The sequence below is a fragment of the Conger conger genome, chromosome 9, assembly GCF_963514075.1.
Source record: "Conger conger chromosome 9, fConCon1.1, whole genome shotgun sequence".
Lineage (NCBI taxonomy): Eukaryota > Metazoa > Chordata > Actinopteri > Anguilliformes > Congridae > Conger > Conger conger.
Genome location: NC_083768.1, coordinates 36,372,769 through 36,388,858, shown reverse-complemented (window position 1 = coordinate 36,388,858; position 16,090 = coordinate 36,372,769). Strand labels below are relative to the sequence as shown.

The 16,090-nt window shown below is 41.4% G+C and overlaps 1 protein-coding gene across 1 annotated transcript; it reads left to right on the top strand.

Moving 5' to 3' along the window:
- The first annotated feature begins 3,329 nt into the window (after positions 1–3,329).
- On the top strand, positions 3,330–15,581 carry LOC133136122 (amyloid beta A4 precursor protein-binding family B member 1-interacting protein-like). Its single transcript, XM_061253353.1, has 14 exons — positions 3,330–3,428; positions 7,211–7,270; positions 7,714–7,801; positions 8,058–8,320; positions 8,816–8,893; positions 9,013–9,172; positions 9,564–9,685; positions 9,983–10,057; positions 10,586–10,729; positions 11,330–11,446; positions 12,391–12,489; positions 12,973–13,087; positions 13,586–13,653; positions 14,505–15,581. Exons 2-14 carry the CDS (start codon positions 7,211–7,213, stop codon positions 14,952–14,954), a joined length of 1,839 nt encoding a protein of 612 aa, XP_061109337.1. The 5' UTR covers positions 3,330–3,428; the 3' UTR covers positions 14,955–15,581.
- Positions 15,582–16,090: the final 509 nt, after the last annotated feature.

Here is a 16,090-nt window from a genome sequence, read left to right as displayed (position 1 = left end):
CACTCCAACAATAAACATATTTCTACATTTTCAGCCTCATCGGAAGATGTCGAGTGAAATTAAGGTCACTTCCTGTTGCCAGCAGGTGGCGCTGTAACATTGAGCAGTTTTTGGTATATGGATGTGATTACATTCCAACAACGAACATATGTGTGAAATATCAGCCAGATCAGAGATTCTAGAATGAAATTACGGGCACTTCCTGTAGGCGCGCCGAGGCATAAAATTTTACGCCTCGCCATGGCCTGACTGTTTGAGATATCAGAAATATCCTTTCAATATAGTATCAGGACTATCCTGAGACCATTCTCACCACATTTGGTGTGAATGCGATGAACCCCCTTGGAGGAGTATTTTAAAGTTTGGTAAGTGTATGTGAAAAAACACACAAAATCCAAAATGGCTGACTTCCTGTTTGCATATGTTCATCGATGCGAATGTGAAATGTGTTTGTCTTGAGGAGACCCATATGCCTACCAAATTAGGTGCATTTACGTCGAAGTCCATGCCCACAAAACAAGAAAACGCGATAGGGGGCGCTTTGAAACATTAACGCCTTGTTAATGAGATACAGTAAATCCTCAAATTGTGTCCGGGATTCTATTTGAAGCCGGGCCTCGGATAATAGCCGGGGGCGTGGTCGATTCGGACAAATAAAGGCCGGCCCCCAAATACAAGCCGGGGTAATATTGCCTACCAGTAGTGCTATCAGTCCATGACCACTAGAAGACATTGTTTCGATTTAACTCAATGAGCTCTTCTTAATATTTTATATTGTTGGTTGGTTTAGTACTGTTGCCAATGAAACCATGGGTCTCCAACACACTGCTCTCAAGCTACCAGTCACTTGCCGCCCCCTTCTAAGTAGCTTGCCAAAGGCTGAAGCAGTATACATTTCAACACAATTGTTGCCGCGAGGCATTCCAGCCTACGAATTTAATAAAAAGTAAATAAGGCAAAATTAAAAATTTACTCAATTTAGGCTACTTGGCTACGCAATAAGGTTTCCATGTATTTACAGCACAGCGCACGTTCAATGAATGAATGAAAGCGGCTGCCTTGGCTCGCCATAAACAGATGGGTGGAAATCCCGACACTCTTTCAACTACATAAAACTTAACAGTGAACCACCAAATACCCCCCAGATTTCAGTGCCCATCAGTCCCAACATTTAGCAATAGAATCAAACAGTCCAGAAGTAAATTAAATCCCAAACCAAAGCGAAAATCTTTTGATAGCCTACCGGTATGCTGCTCCAAACAAAACGCATGTCTCACAATAAAACGCACTTTAGGAAAAAAAGATCCTTAACTTGCTGTTATCTACGCTAATTTGTTATTGTTCATGAAGGCGTGTCTGGCAAGTTTTTATGGATTCTGGACTTGCATGTGATTTATTGTGTTTGAGAATATTTGCAATAAACTAAACAAAAAATAAAGTCTGTTAAGACTGACACTATTGGGAGCCACGGTGGTGCAACAGGCTAAGACGCAGCAGACTCGCGGTTGCAGTTCGCTGCAGTTGCACACCGGGGACCGGGGTTCGATTCTCGGTCCTGCCAAAAGCCAACTTTGGCCGGCTCACGTGGAGCAGCAATAATTGGCTCGCTGCTCCAGAGGGAGGGACTTGGCAGGGTTAGTAGATCCCCGCACAAAACAAGCACCTCGGGCGCCTCGGGCGCCTTGGAATCACGGTTACAGCCTGGGAGGCAAGACGGCTTGAAGAAGGCGTGTCGCTTTCCCGTTGGCCGCCGAGGGACGGGGTGTGGGCAGTGTATCTAATACTAGCTCTAATTGAATCAGACAGGGTTTAATTGGCTACCAAATTGGGAGAAAAAGGGAAAAATCGGATAAAAATTATTTTAAAAAAAGACTGACACTATGACTTACCAAACGGTGTTTCCTGATTAGCCTACACTAATTGATTCCTGAACGGTTACAGGAAGTGTTGAACAGTGTTGGCCCACTTTAAGTGTAGCCTTTTACTTTATTTCTAAGAATAAAATTCTACAACAGAAGCCTAATAAGAAATAAAGGCCTGCCTCGAATACAAGCCTGCCCCAAATAAAGGCCTGTGCTTTGTGCAGCCTAAGTAAATAAAAGACCCCGGACACAATTTGAAGATTTACAGTATGTCAGAGGAGAATGGCCAGACTGGTGAAAGCTGACAGTAAGGTGACAGTAACGCATCTGTGAACACACAACGCATCATAACTTTAAGTGGATAGGCTACAGCAGTAGAAGAAAAAATAATTCAAAAATAAGTCTTATAAATACAAAATAAAATGCTCACTGAGTGTATATTTAATCTGACACAGGAAATTGGCTTGTATGTACAGAGTGTTACTTCCTTTAATGACACACTGAACCGTTGTTACAGGGTGAGTTCTTTTGTTCCTCTTTTTCAAAAAGTTTTCTTCCAGCTCTGCTGCATAGTATTTTTGTGCTCTGACATTTGTTCTCAGTGTAAAATACAGCAGCTACTGCATATTTCAAAGCAGGTTGAATCTGCAAAGAGTGGGATGAAACAATGTATTGATAAAAAACTATGTTATTCAGTTGTATTTAAGTAGTTCAGATGACCATGGTTTTACAACAAATGATACGAGAAAGTTCTGGAAGTTCGGTGAAGCATATTTGCAAGTCAGGAGGCCGGGGGGGGGGGGGGGCGTCAGTGATTACAAAAAACTGGACCTATCCTCTGCTACTAAGACTCATCAGTCTTGTACACAAATTTCAAATGTCAGATAAGTGCTGAAAACTAGGTAACTACACCCCAACACTGAGTATTATCTAATTTCAAAGCAAAGCACTTCCCCTCTGGTCTAATTTCCCTTCCTAAAAACACTTGCATGGGAGTGTCACTGTGGAAATTCATATAAATGCACATAAATGCACACATTGTACAATAAGTGTGCAACAAGCAAGCAGCCAGTAATTTTGTCACTTAGCAAAGTAAAAACACTAGAATATTATTGATATCATATATAGTGCTATCTATTCAACAGAATATTTGTTGTTTTAGCATATTGGATATGAAACGAAACAATGAATATTAGGGCAAAATGCAGACTGTCAGCTTTAATGTATTTACATCCATATCCATGTAGAAATTATAGTCTTTTTTAATACATAATTCTCCCATTTACAAAGATAAGAAATGAATCGGGCAATTTATATATACATATAAATAATAACCAATAGATATATACAAAATGTTATGCCCATGAACACACATAACAAAAGGAAGGAGTAGCAGTGAGTAGCTCTTGACCTGAACTTCCGTAAAAGACAGGAAACCAAGTAGCAACCCACAAATATTACTCTCCAGAGAGACTCAGCCCAGAGGCTGCATCACTACTTGCCGATGCAACTTAGATCCAGTACGCATCTTCACTCATATGGTAACTCAAGGGAATCACAGCAAAGGTAAGCCAGTTTTCAAGATTTTTGCATGGATACTGTACCAATAATAATCACTACACGAGTCTAGAATTGTGCGCCAATTAAAAACCTCAGTTTGTTAAAAAATCAGTCGGTCAATCTATGATAACTATCTTGTGTATGTGTGTGTGTGTGTGTGTGTGTGTGTGTGTGGGTGTGACCTGGTCAAATTCATCGTACAGTGATAGCAGTATGTGTGTTAATGTCATTTTATTTCTTTGTTCAAAATAACAAAGACAGAATAAGTCCCCACATGACCCCTGTCCTGTTGTCTAGACTCATCTTTTTTTCATACTGGTTTCAGCATATTATTGAGAAACTTTTGGATTAAAAAATTCCAGCACAAAAAAAGGTCTAGCACAAAAGATGTGCAAGAAAAGCTTTCTCCAGAAATGAAAAAATGAGGAAGGAAGTTCTTGAGCCATAGTTTATTTGATCAATCTTCAAACACATTTTCTAATGTGATTTTGCAAGTGTCCAGTTCTCTAAACTGGTGGGAAAGTCAGTCCGGAATAAAATATTCACTGTAGCAACCTTTATATGCATGACTATAGGACTGGTGCACCATAAAGGCATGTATTATAAATTTCATAATTCATAAACAGACTGTCAAAACAAAAACAAAACAAAAGCCAGAGGAAGGTATTTAGCACAGTGAAACAAGGCCAAACACATTGCTGCTCTCTCACCACAAAGAGAATGTGTGATTCTAGGTCCTTGATTTTGAGAGGTGCATCACTCTGTTCTCTTTTCCATTGGCCTTTTAAATTACTCACTCTTTCACAAGGGACATGACATGGACCTGAAGACAAAGAATACGAACAATCAAAATGCCCGCCAAGCGCAGGGACGAAGCATAACTGAGCTGCATTGTTCTGGGTAGCTGATGAGAAGCATTTTAAAGTGAAGTAAAACGAATGGCCATTGTCCCTGACTCAGAATACGGGAGGATCTTCCAGGAGGGATCACAAGTAGTGTATTAAAGCTAAAAGAACTCTATTGAGTTGATTTTACACTGAAGATTTTCCTGTGTAGGGATTATTTTCCTAATAATAGATTTACTTAGGCTTGCTGATACACCACATAATGGTTTCTCCAAAAGCTGCTACATGGATTTTGCAGCACATATTGGAAACATGCAGTGAAGCTATGTGACCATGGTTTGTGGCAGCTTCCTGTTCAAAATTGCAGGTTATTTTCTGCTTGACTGCAATCATAAAGGCATGGGGGAGGGGTTCACACTCCAAAATTATTTGGTCAGTGACAGAATTTTCTTTATTGCTTTGCGACTGTACTCCAGCACACTGAATTTGAAATAAAACGATGAATACAATGTTAAAGTGCAGATTGCCAGCTTTAAATTATAAGTATATATATCCCTTTTGGGTGAATCATGTTGGAATTGTAGCCCTTTGGGGGACTAAATATAATTGGACAACTGGCTGCTCAGCTGTGTCTTGGCCAGCTGTGGGTTGTTGTATCATTATTTCTTGCACAGCACAGAATTTGCATTTTGTTGTAGTTGCCTCTCAAGAACCAAAGAAGTGTCAATGAGTGTAAAACAGGCCATCATTTGGTGGAAAAGTCAGCATAAGTAAATCGTTTTCTGTGTTTAGTGCAACAAATGTTAAGAAGCAAGAATGCACTGGTGAGTTCAGCAATAAGAAACAACCTGGCAGACCACAGAATACCACTGTAGTTGATGACCGAAAAATACTTTCAATTGTGCACATAAACCTTTTTTCAACTGTTGAACAGATGAAGAACACGCTCCAGGATGTATGCATTGAATAATAAAATAAAGAGATTACACCAGTAAACTAAAGAGTTCTGGAACAAATTTTGTGGACAGATGAAATTAGTACCAAAGTGATGGAAAGAGAAAAGTGAAGAAAGAGAATAACTGCTCATGATCCAAAGCACCTGCCCTCAACTTTGAAAAATGGCAGAGATTAGGGATTTTTGGCTGCCATTAGAATTGGCTCACTTGCATATTGATGATATTGCTGCTGATGGCAACAGCAGGATTAATTGTAGATAAACATCTTATCAGTACAGATCCAATTAAAAGCCCAAAACTCCCTGGACTACTGTGTTGCACTAAGACAAGTGGCTCTTTTGAAATGTATGTACCATGTTAAAATGAAACACGGTTCTACTAAACTATTGAGTTTTGCACTTTTGATTAACATGAAAGGGATTGCAGTTTTGATTAAGAAGATCAACAGTTCCTGCCTTTCACATTACAAAATGAATCAAAATATAATACAGTATATCATCTGAATATTTCCTTTATTATGTGTGACATTTAAAAACCCAATAAAGTGTGACTTAAAGGCTTACCTACTCACAAGCCCCCGAGTCAATTGTTCTTGGTTTCGTAGAACTTCTGTTCATTTTGACCACTATGGTGTCAGTAGTGAAAGGTCTGCAACATGAAAGAAGCACGGGGGTCATCTTCCTAACAAATTCTGCATAAATGCACAAGAGACTGTTATTTTTGGTCTTCAAATTCAGATCTTCTTTGTCAGCAGATAAGAGGCTGATTGCTTATCTCGCTGCATTTTGTCATGAGTATTTTTAGACAGCAGTTTTACAAAATGTGCTGGATGTGCCTTCTGCACAAAGGAAAATGTACAAAAAAGAAAATGGTGACTTAGCAGGAGTGAGATGTTATCTTCCTCTATTGAGGTATGTTTAGAGCTCAATGTCACATTATCCACTTCTCGATAAATATATTTGTACAGCTGTAGGGGAAGTGAAGATATATTTAAATAATAAAAATATATTTCATTCCAAAATCCAGCATCTTTAAAACACTGGTGCTCTGAATACCGAACACAAGTTTTAACAGTTAAAGCCTTTCACTTATCCAACATGTAATATTCATTTATTTGACTCAATTTGTTCATTATTATTACAGAGATAGTATTATATATACAGTCCGTGTACACTGTATTATGTATTTATTAGACTTCTTTTTTAGACTTAAGTCTTCTGCTGCTGTAGCCTATTCACTTAGAGGTTTGTTGTGTGTTCAGAGATGCTCTTCTGCATACCACTGTTGTAATGTTTGATTATATGTTACTGTCACGTTCCTGTCAGCTTTGACCAAGCCCCCTGGTACTCAACAATTTCTCCCCATTCTGATGCAAAAATTAAACGAAGCTCCTGAACCATATCTGCATGATTTTATGCATTGCACTGCTGCCACACAATAGTCTGATTAGTTAATCATATGAATAAGTAAGCGTACAGGTGTTCCTAATAAGGTGAGTGTATATCAGGGCAGTTGTAAAAAATTCCGGAAAAATATGTTTCCGATTTCAAAACCAATTGGTATCACACTGATTTCCACTTGAAAATGTAAATACTTCTATAAATTAAGATTTCAGCCATTAGGCCTTGAAAACCATCATCCATGAACAAACTGACATGAAGATGTGTACGTTTTTCTCCCGCTTACTGGATGGAATATTTAACGATAATAAACTACTACAGCTCTGAGTAAAATGCATATTTTAATGACTGACTGAAGCGCTAATGTTTAGGTTTCATGGCATTATCTTCTAAAATGAAAGAGAGAGGAAGCAAAAGTATATGTGATGAACATACAAAATTTCCAAAGGACTCAACACGCCTGTATTCATTTGAGTCAATGTAAAATAAGAATATTATTTTAAAACTATGATTGCATTCTAGTTGTCATTGCCTAAGGTTTACAGGCTAGGCACCGTGTCATTTACTTGTCATGTTCTTTCTCACAGATGGAAGATATAGATGAGATGTTCAGCAATTTGTTGGGTGAAATAGACCTCCTAACACAGGTGAGTCCTCCAGACACCCCGCAGCTCTGTTTATCTGTGTGAAAAATGGGTTTACAGACATCCTCCAAAGTTCATTTCATGGCTTGGCCCTGTGAACTAAACCACATTAGATGCTACTAAATTCAATTTCTAGAATTGTGCTGAGGCACATGAGTATGAATGGGGCGGCCTGTAGTGTAGTGGTTAAGGTAAATGACTGGGATACGCAAGGTCAGTGGCAGTGGAAATATTGACCCCTTCTCTTTCTGATATTTAACATTTGAAACTTATTCTGTCATTACCAATGAATTGGTGTGTTTTAATCATGAGTTTTCACAAATAATTTCAAGAAGAAAAAACGAATTGCTTGACAGCCAATATGGCACATTTGTAATTCTTTTATAAATAGACTGATATTTTGTGTTCCACCATCAAAAGTGAATCTTTTTTCCTGCGCTTTTCAGAGTTTAGGGGTGGAAACAGTACCCCCCGAAGTTTCATCCAGCTCACACAATGACCTCAGCTTCTCCGTTGGTTTTACAGATTTCAACGGTAAGCATCATGCCCATTGCAGGTGTCCCCATTGTAACTGAGCTGCAGGGCCCGGCCCTCACTGCAGCTGCGAGGAGCATTATTCTTTCAGTCAATAGGCAAGATGTTAAAATGGCATATACATCTGTATATGTAAATTAATGTTCACCTCTGAGCTGAAGATGTTTATTAGTTTCAGCATGGTCTCAGAGATATATGCCTGCAAAGAAAAGTGCACTCAATTTAGGTCAGCGATATGTTTCTGTGCCTATTTCAGCATCTCTGAATGAGCTGGAAGACCAGGATTTGGATGCTTTAATGGCTGACCTGGCAGCAGATCTGAATGTGACAGAAGAGAACCTAACCACATACAAAAGCGCTCCCTCACCGCCCAAACAAGACTTTGCCAGTCTGCTGCCACCCCCACCTCCGCAAGACAACATCCCGTGTGCACCCACCGGCAACCAGTTAACTGCGCCCTCCCTGACTGTGTCACCCACACCTGCTCCCCCTCCCCAGCCCTCAAAGCCACTGCCACCGGTAATAACACCTCAGATCAGGGCCCCAACAGTGGACCTGGAGAGACACAGGGCTGGGCTGAGTAGGCCTACTTGGGATAACTAGTCATCAGCCCTGGTCCCACGCAGAGAGAAATCTGGTTCTGTTTCTACACGATAACAAGTAAAAGTTTGATGAAAGCAGGTGGTCAGTCATATTGCCTCACGTTATTTCTGAACCAGCTGCTGATTTTAAGATAAAAACCAAAACCAGTCCCTGTGGCCTCCAGGACCTGGCTGAGGATTACTATCTCACTGTTCTCATTTACACATTCCTAGTGGGAAGAACATAACTTAGCATTATAGAGTGCACTTAATCTTCATATTTACACAATTTACCTATTTAATCTTAGCTCAAGTGATGCAGTGTGTTTAGCATGTATAAATGGCTTTCAGCTTACTGTTGAGTTTTATTGATTTGACATTTATATGGTAACAACTTCTTAATGAGGTGCTTTGTGCATTTATCATTTAACAGCAAGGGATTGAAGAGCAGGACAAAGCTGATAAAATTAAACTTGCCCTGGAAAAACTGAAACAGGCCAAAATTAAAAAGGTAAGGAAGTACACTCATCAGTTAAAACACACAAAAAATCATTATAAAAAAGCAGAGAAAGCGTGAATATGACTGAGCTTCACGCCGAGGGAATCACGCACGCTGTCGGTCCACCGCAGATGGTGATTAAAGTGCTGCTGAACGACGGCAGCTCTAAGACCCTGATGGTGGACGAGAGCCAGGTGGTGCGAGACGTTCTGGACAGCCTGTTTGAGAAGACGCACTGCGACCGCGGGGTGGACTGGAGCCTGTGTGAATCCAACCCGGAGCTTCAGACAGGTGAGAAACACATACACCCGGGATCCTCAAATCTGGCCCTCCAATTCAAATCTGGCTCCGGTTTTCTTTCCTTCCAGAAGATTAACTGAACAATTAGTGCTACTGATTGGCCAGACTGGCTTCACACCTGACTCCCAGGTAACAGGAGGGTGGAAAACCTGCAGTTCTTGGCCCTTGAGGACTGCTTTGCGGAACAGGGATGTACAGACATTCAAGGGATGTACACACATTCAGCCTTAAGGAAAAAAGTCATTTGTTTGTACTTTCAAGATACTTCAAAAACAGTGGGGTTCTTACTATTAAGAATATAAACTGGAGAAAAATGAATCACATGCTATGGGATGGTCTTGAATTTGCATTTGTCTTGTTCTCTTTCTATGCTTTCCTACAGAAAGAGGATTTGAAGATCATGAGTTTTTACTGGATATTTTGTCGGCATGGACACGAGACAGTGAAAACAAAATACATTTTCTGGAGAAAAATGATAAATATGCCCTTTTCAAGAAACCTCAGGTAAGTAATTTGATCACAAAAACTGAGAAAACAAGCCAGAAATAATAAATCTAGTTTTGCTGCATAGTACAGAAAGGATAGACTTGGTAGATTAACAAGTTTTATTGAGCAAGTAAATAAGAAAATGTGAAAATTGCGAAGAAAATTGTGTCATTGGAAATTTGAGACAATTGACTAGTCAACATAAATCAGTGTCATCTCTTAGGGACCAGTAAGGCCAATATGTCCCACATTATAAAGCCCAGTTATAAAGCCCAGTTTAGCTTATGTATTAATATTGTTCATCTCCACCTTTAGAATTACTATCTTTGGAAGAAAGATAAAAATTATCTGAATGACATGAAGGAAAAAGCCAAGGAAGCTCTCTTGGAAGTGAGTCCACCCTACCTTGTTACACACATGCTTTGCAAAGTTAGGTGTCATTTGTTCCCTGGGATGTCATATTTACTGTAATGCATGCAGAGGTCTACAAGGTTTCCTTTCTAAATGTCTGCTGTATCCCTGAGACACTGCTTGAAAGAGCCAAGCAGGGATATTTTACAACACGTTCAAGGGAAGCGCCTCTAGTAGATTTATATTGCAGAAACCGAAAGTAGTTTTCCTGACGTATGGCTATTCTAAGAAAATTGGAATCATTTTGTAGGTCTGCTACCAGGAACACAAGCTCACATTATTGCTTTAGCAGAATAAAATTCTGTTGTAGTACATGTTCAGTAAAATACATCTGGAATCACTAACAACTAAACGAATGAATGGAATGAATCATCCAGCAGAGCAGGCCTTTAATGGTCATGTTGAGAGAGTTATGTCATGTCCCCTCCTTAGGAATTACTAGCATTTTACATCCTCTCTCTCTCTCCTTCCCTCCCTCCATATCCTGGTGCCTGGACACAACCACAGGAGAACTTGAGTAGGGGCTCTGTCATTGTACCAGACATTGAGGGGACCCTTTATCTGAAGGAGGATGGGAAACGGTCCTGGAAGCAGAAATACTTCCTTCTGCGAGCCTCAGGAATCTATTACGTACCCAAAGGAAAGACTAAGGTCAGGGCGGGAGGTTATTTGATATATGTACTATATGCCACACTTCACAATCACATAAATGACACGCATTGTGTCAGGCTGGGGGTGATCAAGCAGTGCCTGGACCAGGCATTCGCGAATGTTAGCGGATTACCGGCTTTTACATACTCTTTGTGTTAAAAATGTGTTGAGGTGTTAAAAATTTAGTTAAAAACAACATTCACAAAAGAACCCCTTTATGTAGCTACACAGTTAGACAATGTGTAGCAGCTGCCCTGATTATCAATGACCCGCAGCTGCTACCATGCCTGTGTGGAGCAGATGCTGTGTGTGGCCCTGCAGTTTCCCCAGGTGGACAAAACACCTGAGGTTTGGGATGGACAGAAGTAGCCACTCCAGCATCACAACCTGCTTTAATATGAATTGCAATCTTTATTCATTGTTCTGATCTCATAGCCGAGAGCCTAGAATGTTTACTTTTAGCATCAGGGCACTGACGACAGTGCTGCTGATACATCTATGGTGACCTCAAACTCAACACAGTGTCCTACACATCACTGGTGAGCAGAGATGTTTCAGGTTTATTGGTGGATACTGATGGGTTTGTTCTCCCCCTTACAGACATCGAGTGATCTGTCATGCTTCATACAGTTTGAGAATGTGAATGTGTACTATGCCAACGGCGCAGAGTACAAAAATAAACACAAGGTCCCCACAGAGTTTTGTTTCGTCCTCAAGGTAGGTGAGGTCAGGACACTGGGGGTAGCAATGGGCCATGCTGTCATTTCTGGTTTAGCTCCTGTGGTTCACGTGCTAGAAAAAACATCACTTTACTGCTTTAGTACTGAGAAGTGCATGTAGTGACATTGCTTATGAAAAGAGCCCCTCATTAAAAAACCCACACCATTTAAGTGGCAATACACCACAACACATAATGGCGGCAGTGTTAAAAGGGCCTTGAGCTGCAGTCCTCAGCAGCATTTGTGCTGAAAAGGCAAGGTTATGGACTGTGGGTCTGAAGTTATGGGGTGTGGGGCTGAGGTTATGGGGTTATGGGGTGTGGGTCTGAGGTTATGGGGTGTGGGTCTGAGGTTATGGGGTGTGGGGCTGAGGTTATGGGGTTATGGGGTGTGGGTCTGAGGTTATGGGGTGTGGGTCTGAGGTTATGGGGTTATGGGGTGTGGGGCTGAGGTTATGGGGTTATGGGGTGTGGGGCTGAGGTTATGGGGTGTGGGGCTGAGGTTATGGGGTTATGGGGTGTGGGGCTGAGGTTATGGGGTGTGGGGCTGAGGTTATGGGGTTATGGGGTGTGGGGCTGAGGTTATGGGGTGTGGGGCTGAGGGCTCTGAGGTTATGGGGTGTGGGGCTGAGGGCTCTGAGGTTATGGGGTGTGGGGCTGAGGGCTCTGAGGTTATGGGGTGTGGGGCTGAGGTTATGGGGTGTGGGGCTGAGGTTATGGGGTGTGGGGCTGAGGGCTCTGAGGTTATGGGGTGTGGGGCTGAGGTTATGGGGTTATGGGGTGTGGGGCTGAGGTTATGGGGTTATGGGGTGTGGGGCTGAGGTTATGGGGTGTGGGGCTGAGGTTTTGGGGTGTGGGGCTGAGGACTCTGAGGTTATGGGGTGGGGGGCTGAGGTTATGTGGTGTGGATCTGAGGTCTCTGATTTGGACTGTCCTGACTCAGCACCCACAGATCCAGAAGGATTCCCAATACATCAAACACCTGTGCTGTGATGATGAGCGAACCATGAACCTGTGGGTGACTGGAATCAGAATTGCGAAGGTGAGCCCTGATTCCATTTGCCTACAAACAAAAATCTGACTTTGACATTTTAGCATCTGATATTGGTTTTGCATCGCTTAACAAAAGGAGGATTTGGGGGGAGGGGGTATTTCATTTGAGGCTTTTACATTCATAGAAGAGATTAACAAAATTGACTTCCAAAAATGTTTCAGTCAAGGACGTTAACCTGAAAGATCTTTTGAAGTCAAACACCAAGGAAGACAGGTGGGAATGAGTTAAAGAGACATTCCACATAAATATCAGGAGAGATGTGTGGAACAGCTTGCCATGTCATGCAGTAGAGGCAGGAGCCCCCTCAGGATGCAATGTTGGATGCTGTCTAATGTTTGGGTAAATGGTGAACCCAGATAACCTCAATAGTCTGTTCTTGTTATTGATTTTTGTGCTTTCTTTGAAAATAGAAGGACATCTTTGGACACAGTAGTGGTATTCTGATGAGCTACTTGTGTTTTTCCCCATTAGTACGGCGAGAAACTGTATGAAAACTACAAGACTGCTGTGAGGAAAGCCTGTGTAAACTCAGCGTGGACAAACCGCAATGTCTCCACCCCCTCAACACCTTCCCCCACCCCAAAAGGTCAGCCCCACACAGGAAACATCACCTCAGAAGCTGTCTTCCATTAATAAAGTAGCTACTCAACCAAAATATGAAAAACTCTAAATATAAACACATATGGAGGTCCAAAGGAATCTTTGATTACCTAAAATAAAACATTTGCAAATTGTAAAAATTCAAATTTGAATATTATTAATGCTGAATTGATTGATCTTTGCAGATTTTTGACAGCACACGTGATTGTTTATTGCCAACAACAGAAACAGCTATCAGATTAGAAACAAGCTTAAGTAAACGGGAGAATGACGGAGGGCCAATCTCCCTGTATAGAGACAACCACAGTTACACACAACACAAACACAACGCACGCAAAACACCATGGGAGTACTATGACAACAAACAAAAGCAAACATGGAGGCACCTATGCTGTCAGCCTGCCGTTACTTTGCTAGCTGCCGCTACAATACATTTCCCTGGAGAAATGCTGCTAAATAGCAATGTCTTTCTGTCCTCTTTCAGCCAAAGCTGCCAATGGACATGCCCCCCCGGTCCTGGACCAGCCCAAAACCCTCAACACTGAGGCCAAGGTACAGTAAGAGGACAGTTCCATTAGCCACAGAAACTGTTGGTTAACTTGCACAGATCACACCCTTTTCTGGGGAAACTTGTTGAAAGAATTGTGGAAAAACAGTCAGCAACAGCGCTAAAAAAAGGAACAAATGTGGGCAGTGTCTATAGCACCGCAGTGTACATGTACACATAGGGACACAGAAGGGCACCATTTTGCAAAGCTTGCGTAGCAGCCAAAATTCCAAATTACAGCCAGGCCAAAAAAGTTATAAAAAAGTGTAGAAGTATTACAGAAAGCACCCAGACAAGATCATTGCTGACCAAGGATGAACCGTGTGAATGGAGGCCTGTCACAGACAGGGTTGGCAGGATGGGGGCAGAACTGGTTCTTTCCATTCTTTGACTCATGCTCAGCTCAGTTTGTGCAGAAAAATTCCCCCTGTCTGACAGCAATACCAGAATAGCAGGGCATTCATGAGTAGGTCATTGTTCTCACCAGCTCACCCAGAGCAGTGGACCTTGTCTCTGTTCCTGTGAACTCTGCGTTTTCTATGTGTTGCAAGAAAGGGCGACCCTGTTGCGTGTGGCTTCTGAGACACACACTGCACTGGAAATGCATGTTGGCTACAATGGTTAGGGCTCACAGCAAGTGTGATATGCGTATGGATGTAGATGTGAAAGGGAAACTGATGGTGTTAACTTTCAGTGCACATACATTTATTAAATGTGTTATTACACTGAATTAGTTATAGATATTATTTGTATGAATTTTCAGTATTCATACAATCACTGAAATAACTTCCTGATAAATATACAGTGAATATTCAAAATAAGTCTCTGAGGTGATATTGTTTTTTTGTGTTTACAGGATTATGGCAGCGGTGAGGTAGAACTCTCCTTTCCTCCACCCCCTGCAGAGAGGACTGAATCCCCCACAGTGCCTCAACTGTCCTTTCCACCACCACCACCCCCACCGGCATCACCCTCCCTGCCCCCCAAGGCTCTGCCACCCTTACCCCGGCACCAGCCAGCTGCCCCACCTCCGCCAGACCCAGAAGACTTCCCACCTCCTCCACCTGACTTCTTCCCAGAGCCACCCCCAGACTTCCTTCCCCCTCCACCTCCTGTTCACAAGCTGAGCCTGCCCCCTAAACCACCAGTCCCAGGGACATCAGCAAGTCCTGTCCAAGACAGGAAGAAGAAACCCCCGGCTCCCCCAAAGAGGACAACTCCAGTTGCAACAGCGCCCTCTGGTGGAAACATGATGTCAGAACTTGCGGCTGCAATGCAGAAAAGACAGAGTACTATTCAGCCCTAACTAGTATTCAGCTTGCTTTTCCAACATATTTGTGTCATTTTTCAAGTCTCTGCAGTCTGTGGCAAACTGCGCCAAGAATAGGTAGTTCATTACGGGAAATGGTGAGATCTGTTGAAATGCATTACTTTTTTTAAATGAAAAAAATATCCCTTGCCACAGTTGCTTTTAGCAGTTCCTCATATAGTGGTTCTGCTATTGTACCGATGGAGGTAATATTTTCCATTCTACAAATTATTTGCAAGGCCCACAACCAGTGTTTTACTTTTTTCAGCAAGATTGTAGTTAATTAGCTATATACTGAGTATTTGGCATTCATTGAATGAAAATAATAATAATAATAATTGCACTTACGATGACTATATGTTTAGAACAACACTTCATGTGTATTTTACTAGTTATGAATGTGATGCTTTAACTTGTGGAAGAACCTATGCACTTGTAAGTCGCTTTGGATTAATAGCGTCTGCTAAATGACAAAAATGTAAAATGTAAATGATAATCTTTTGTATCTGATGAAAATCAGTTGACGCATTGCTGGTTTTTAATGAGGAAAATGCCTTCATGTTTTATTGTACATTCTTCTGATGTAACAGTTATTTAAAGCAAATAAAATTCAAACACAATGGAGATGCTATCTCAATCAGACTTAATTGTATGATGTGTGTCACATGGTTAACTCAGCAATATTTATCTGTAAAGTGTTTAGCCATTGTTTGCTGGTTATCTTGGCAAGACGGTGAATCACGGATATTGTTCAGGGAGTTATCTTGGTGACGCGGTCAGTCACAGGCATTGTTCAGGGAGCGATTGTAAAAAATGGCCACATAAAATCCTGTAGATTTCATTTTAGATAGAATATTTCAGTTTAGTCAAGCACTGTGTTTTTTAAATTATTATTAGTTTGGTACAAGAAAGTGTGGCCGCCTGTTGGCTCTTTCCGGCTATTGCAGATGTGTGACGGTCGTGTGGTTAGTAGCATACTAGGCTAATTTTAAAAAAAAATTACGAATGAAAAATATATTCTGTATTGTGTTCATCATAGAAATAATGACATTGCTGCCAGACCGTCTAAAACATCCACCTCACTAAACTCGAATTTACAATTGACGGAGTCTAAGTTAGCAGTCTTTTTAGGT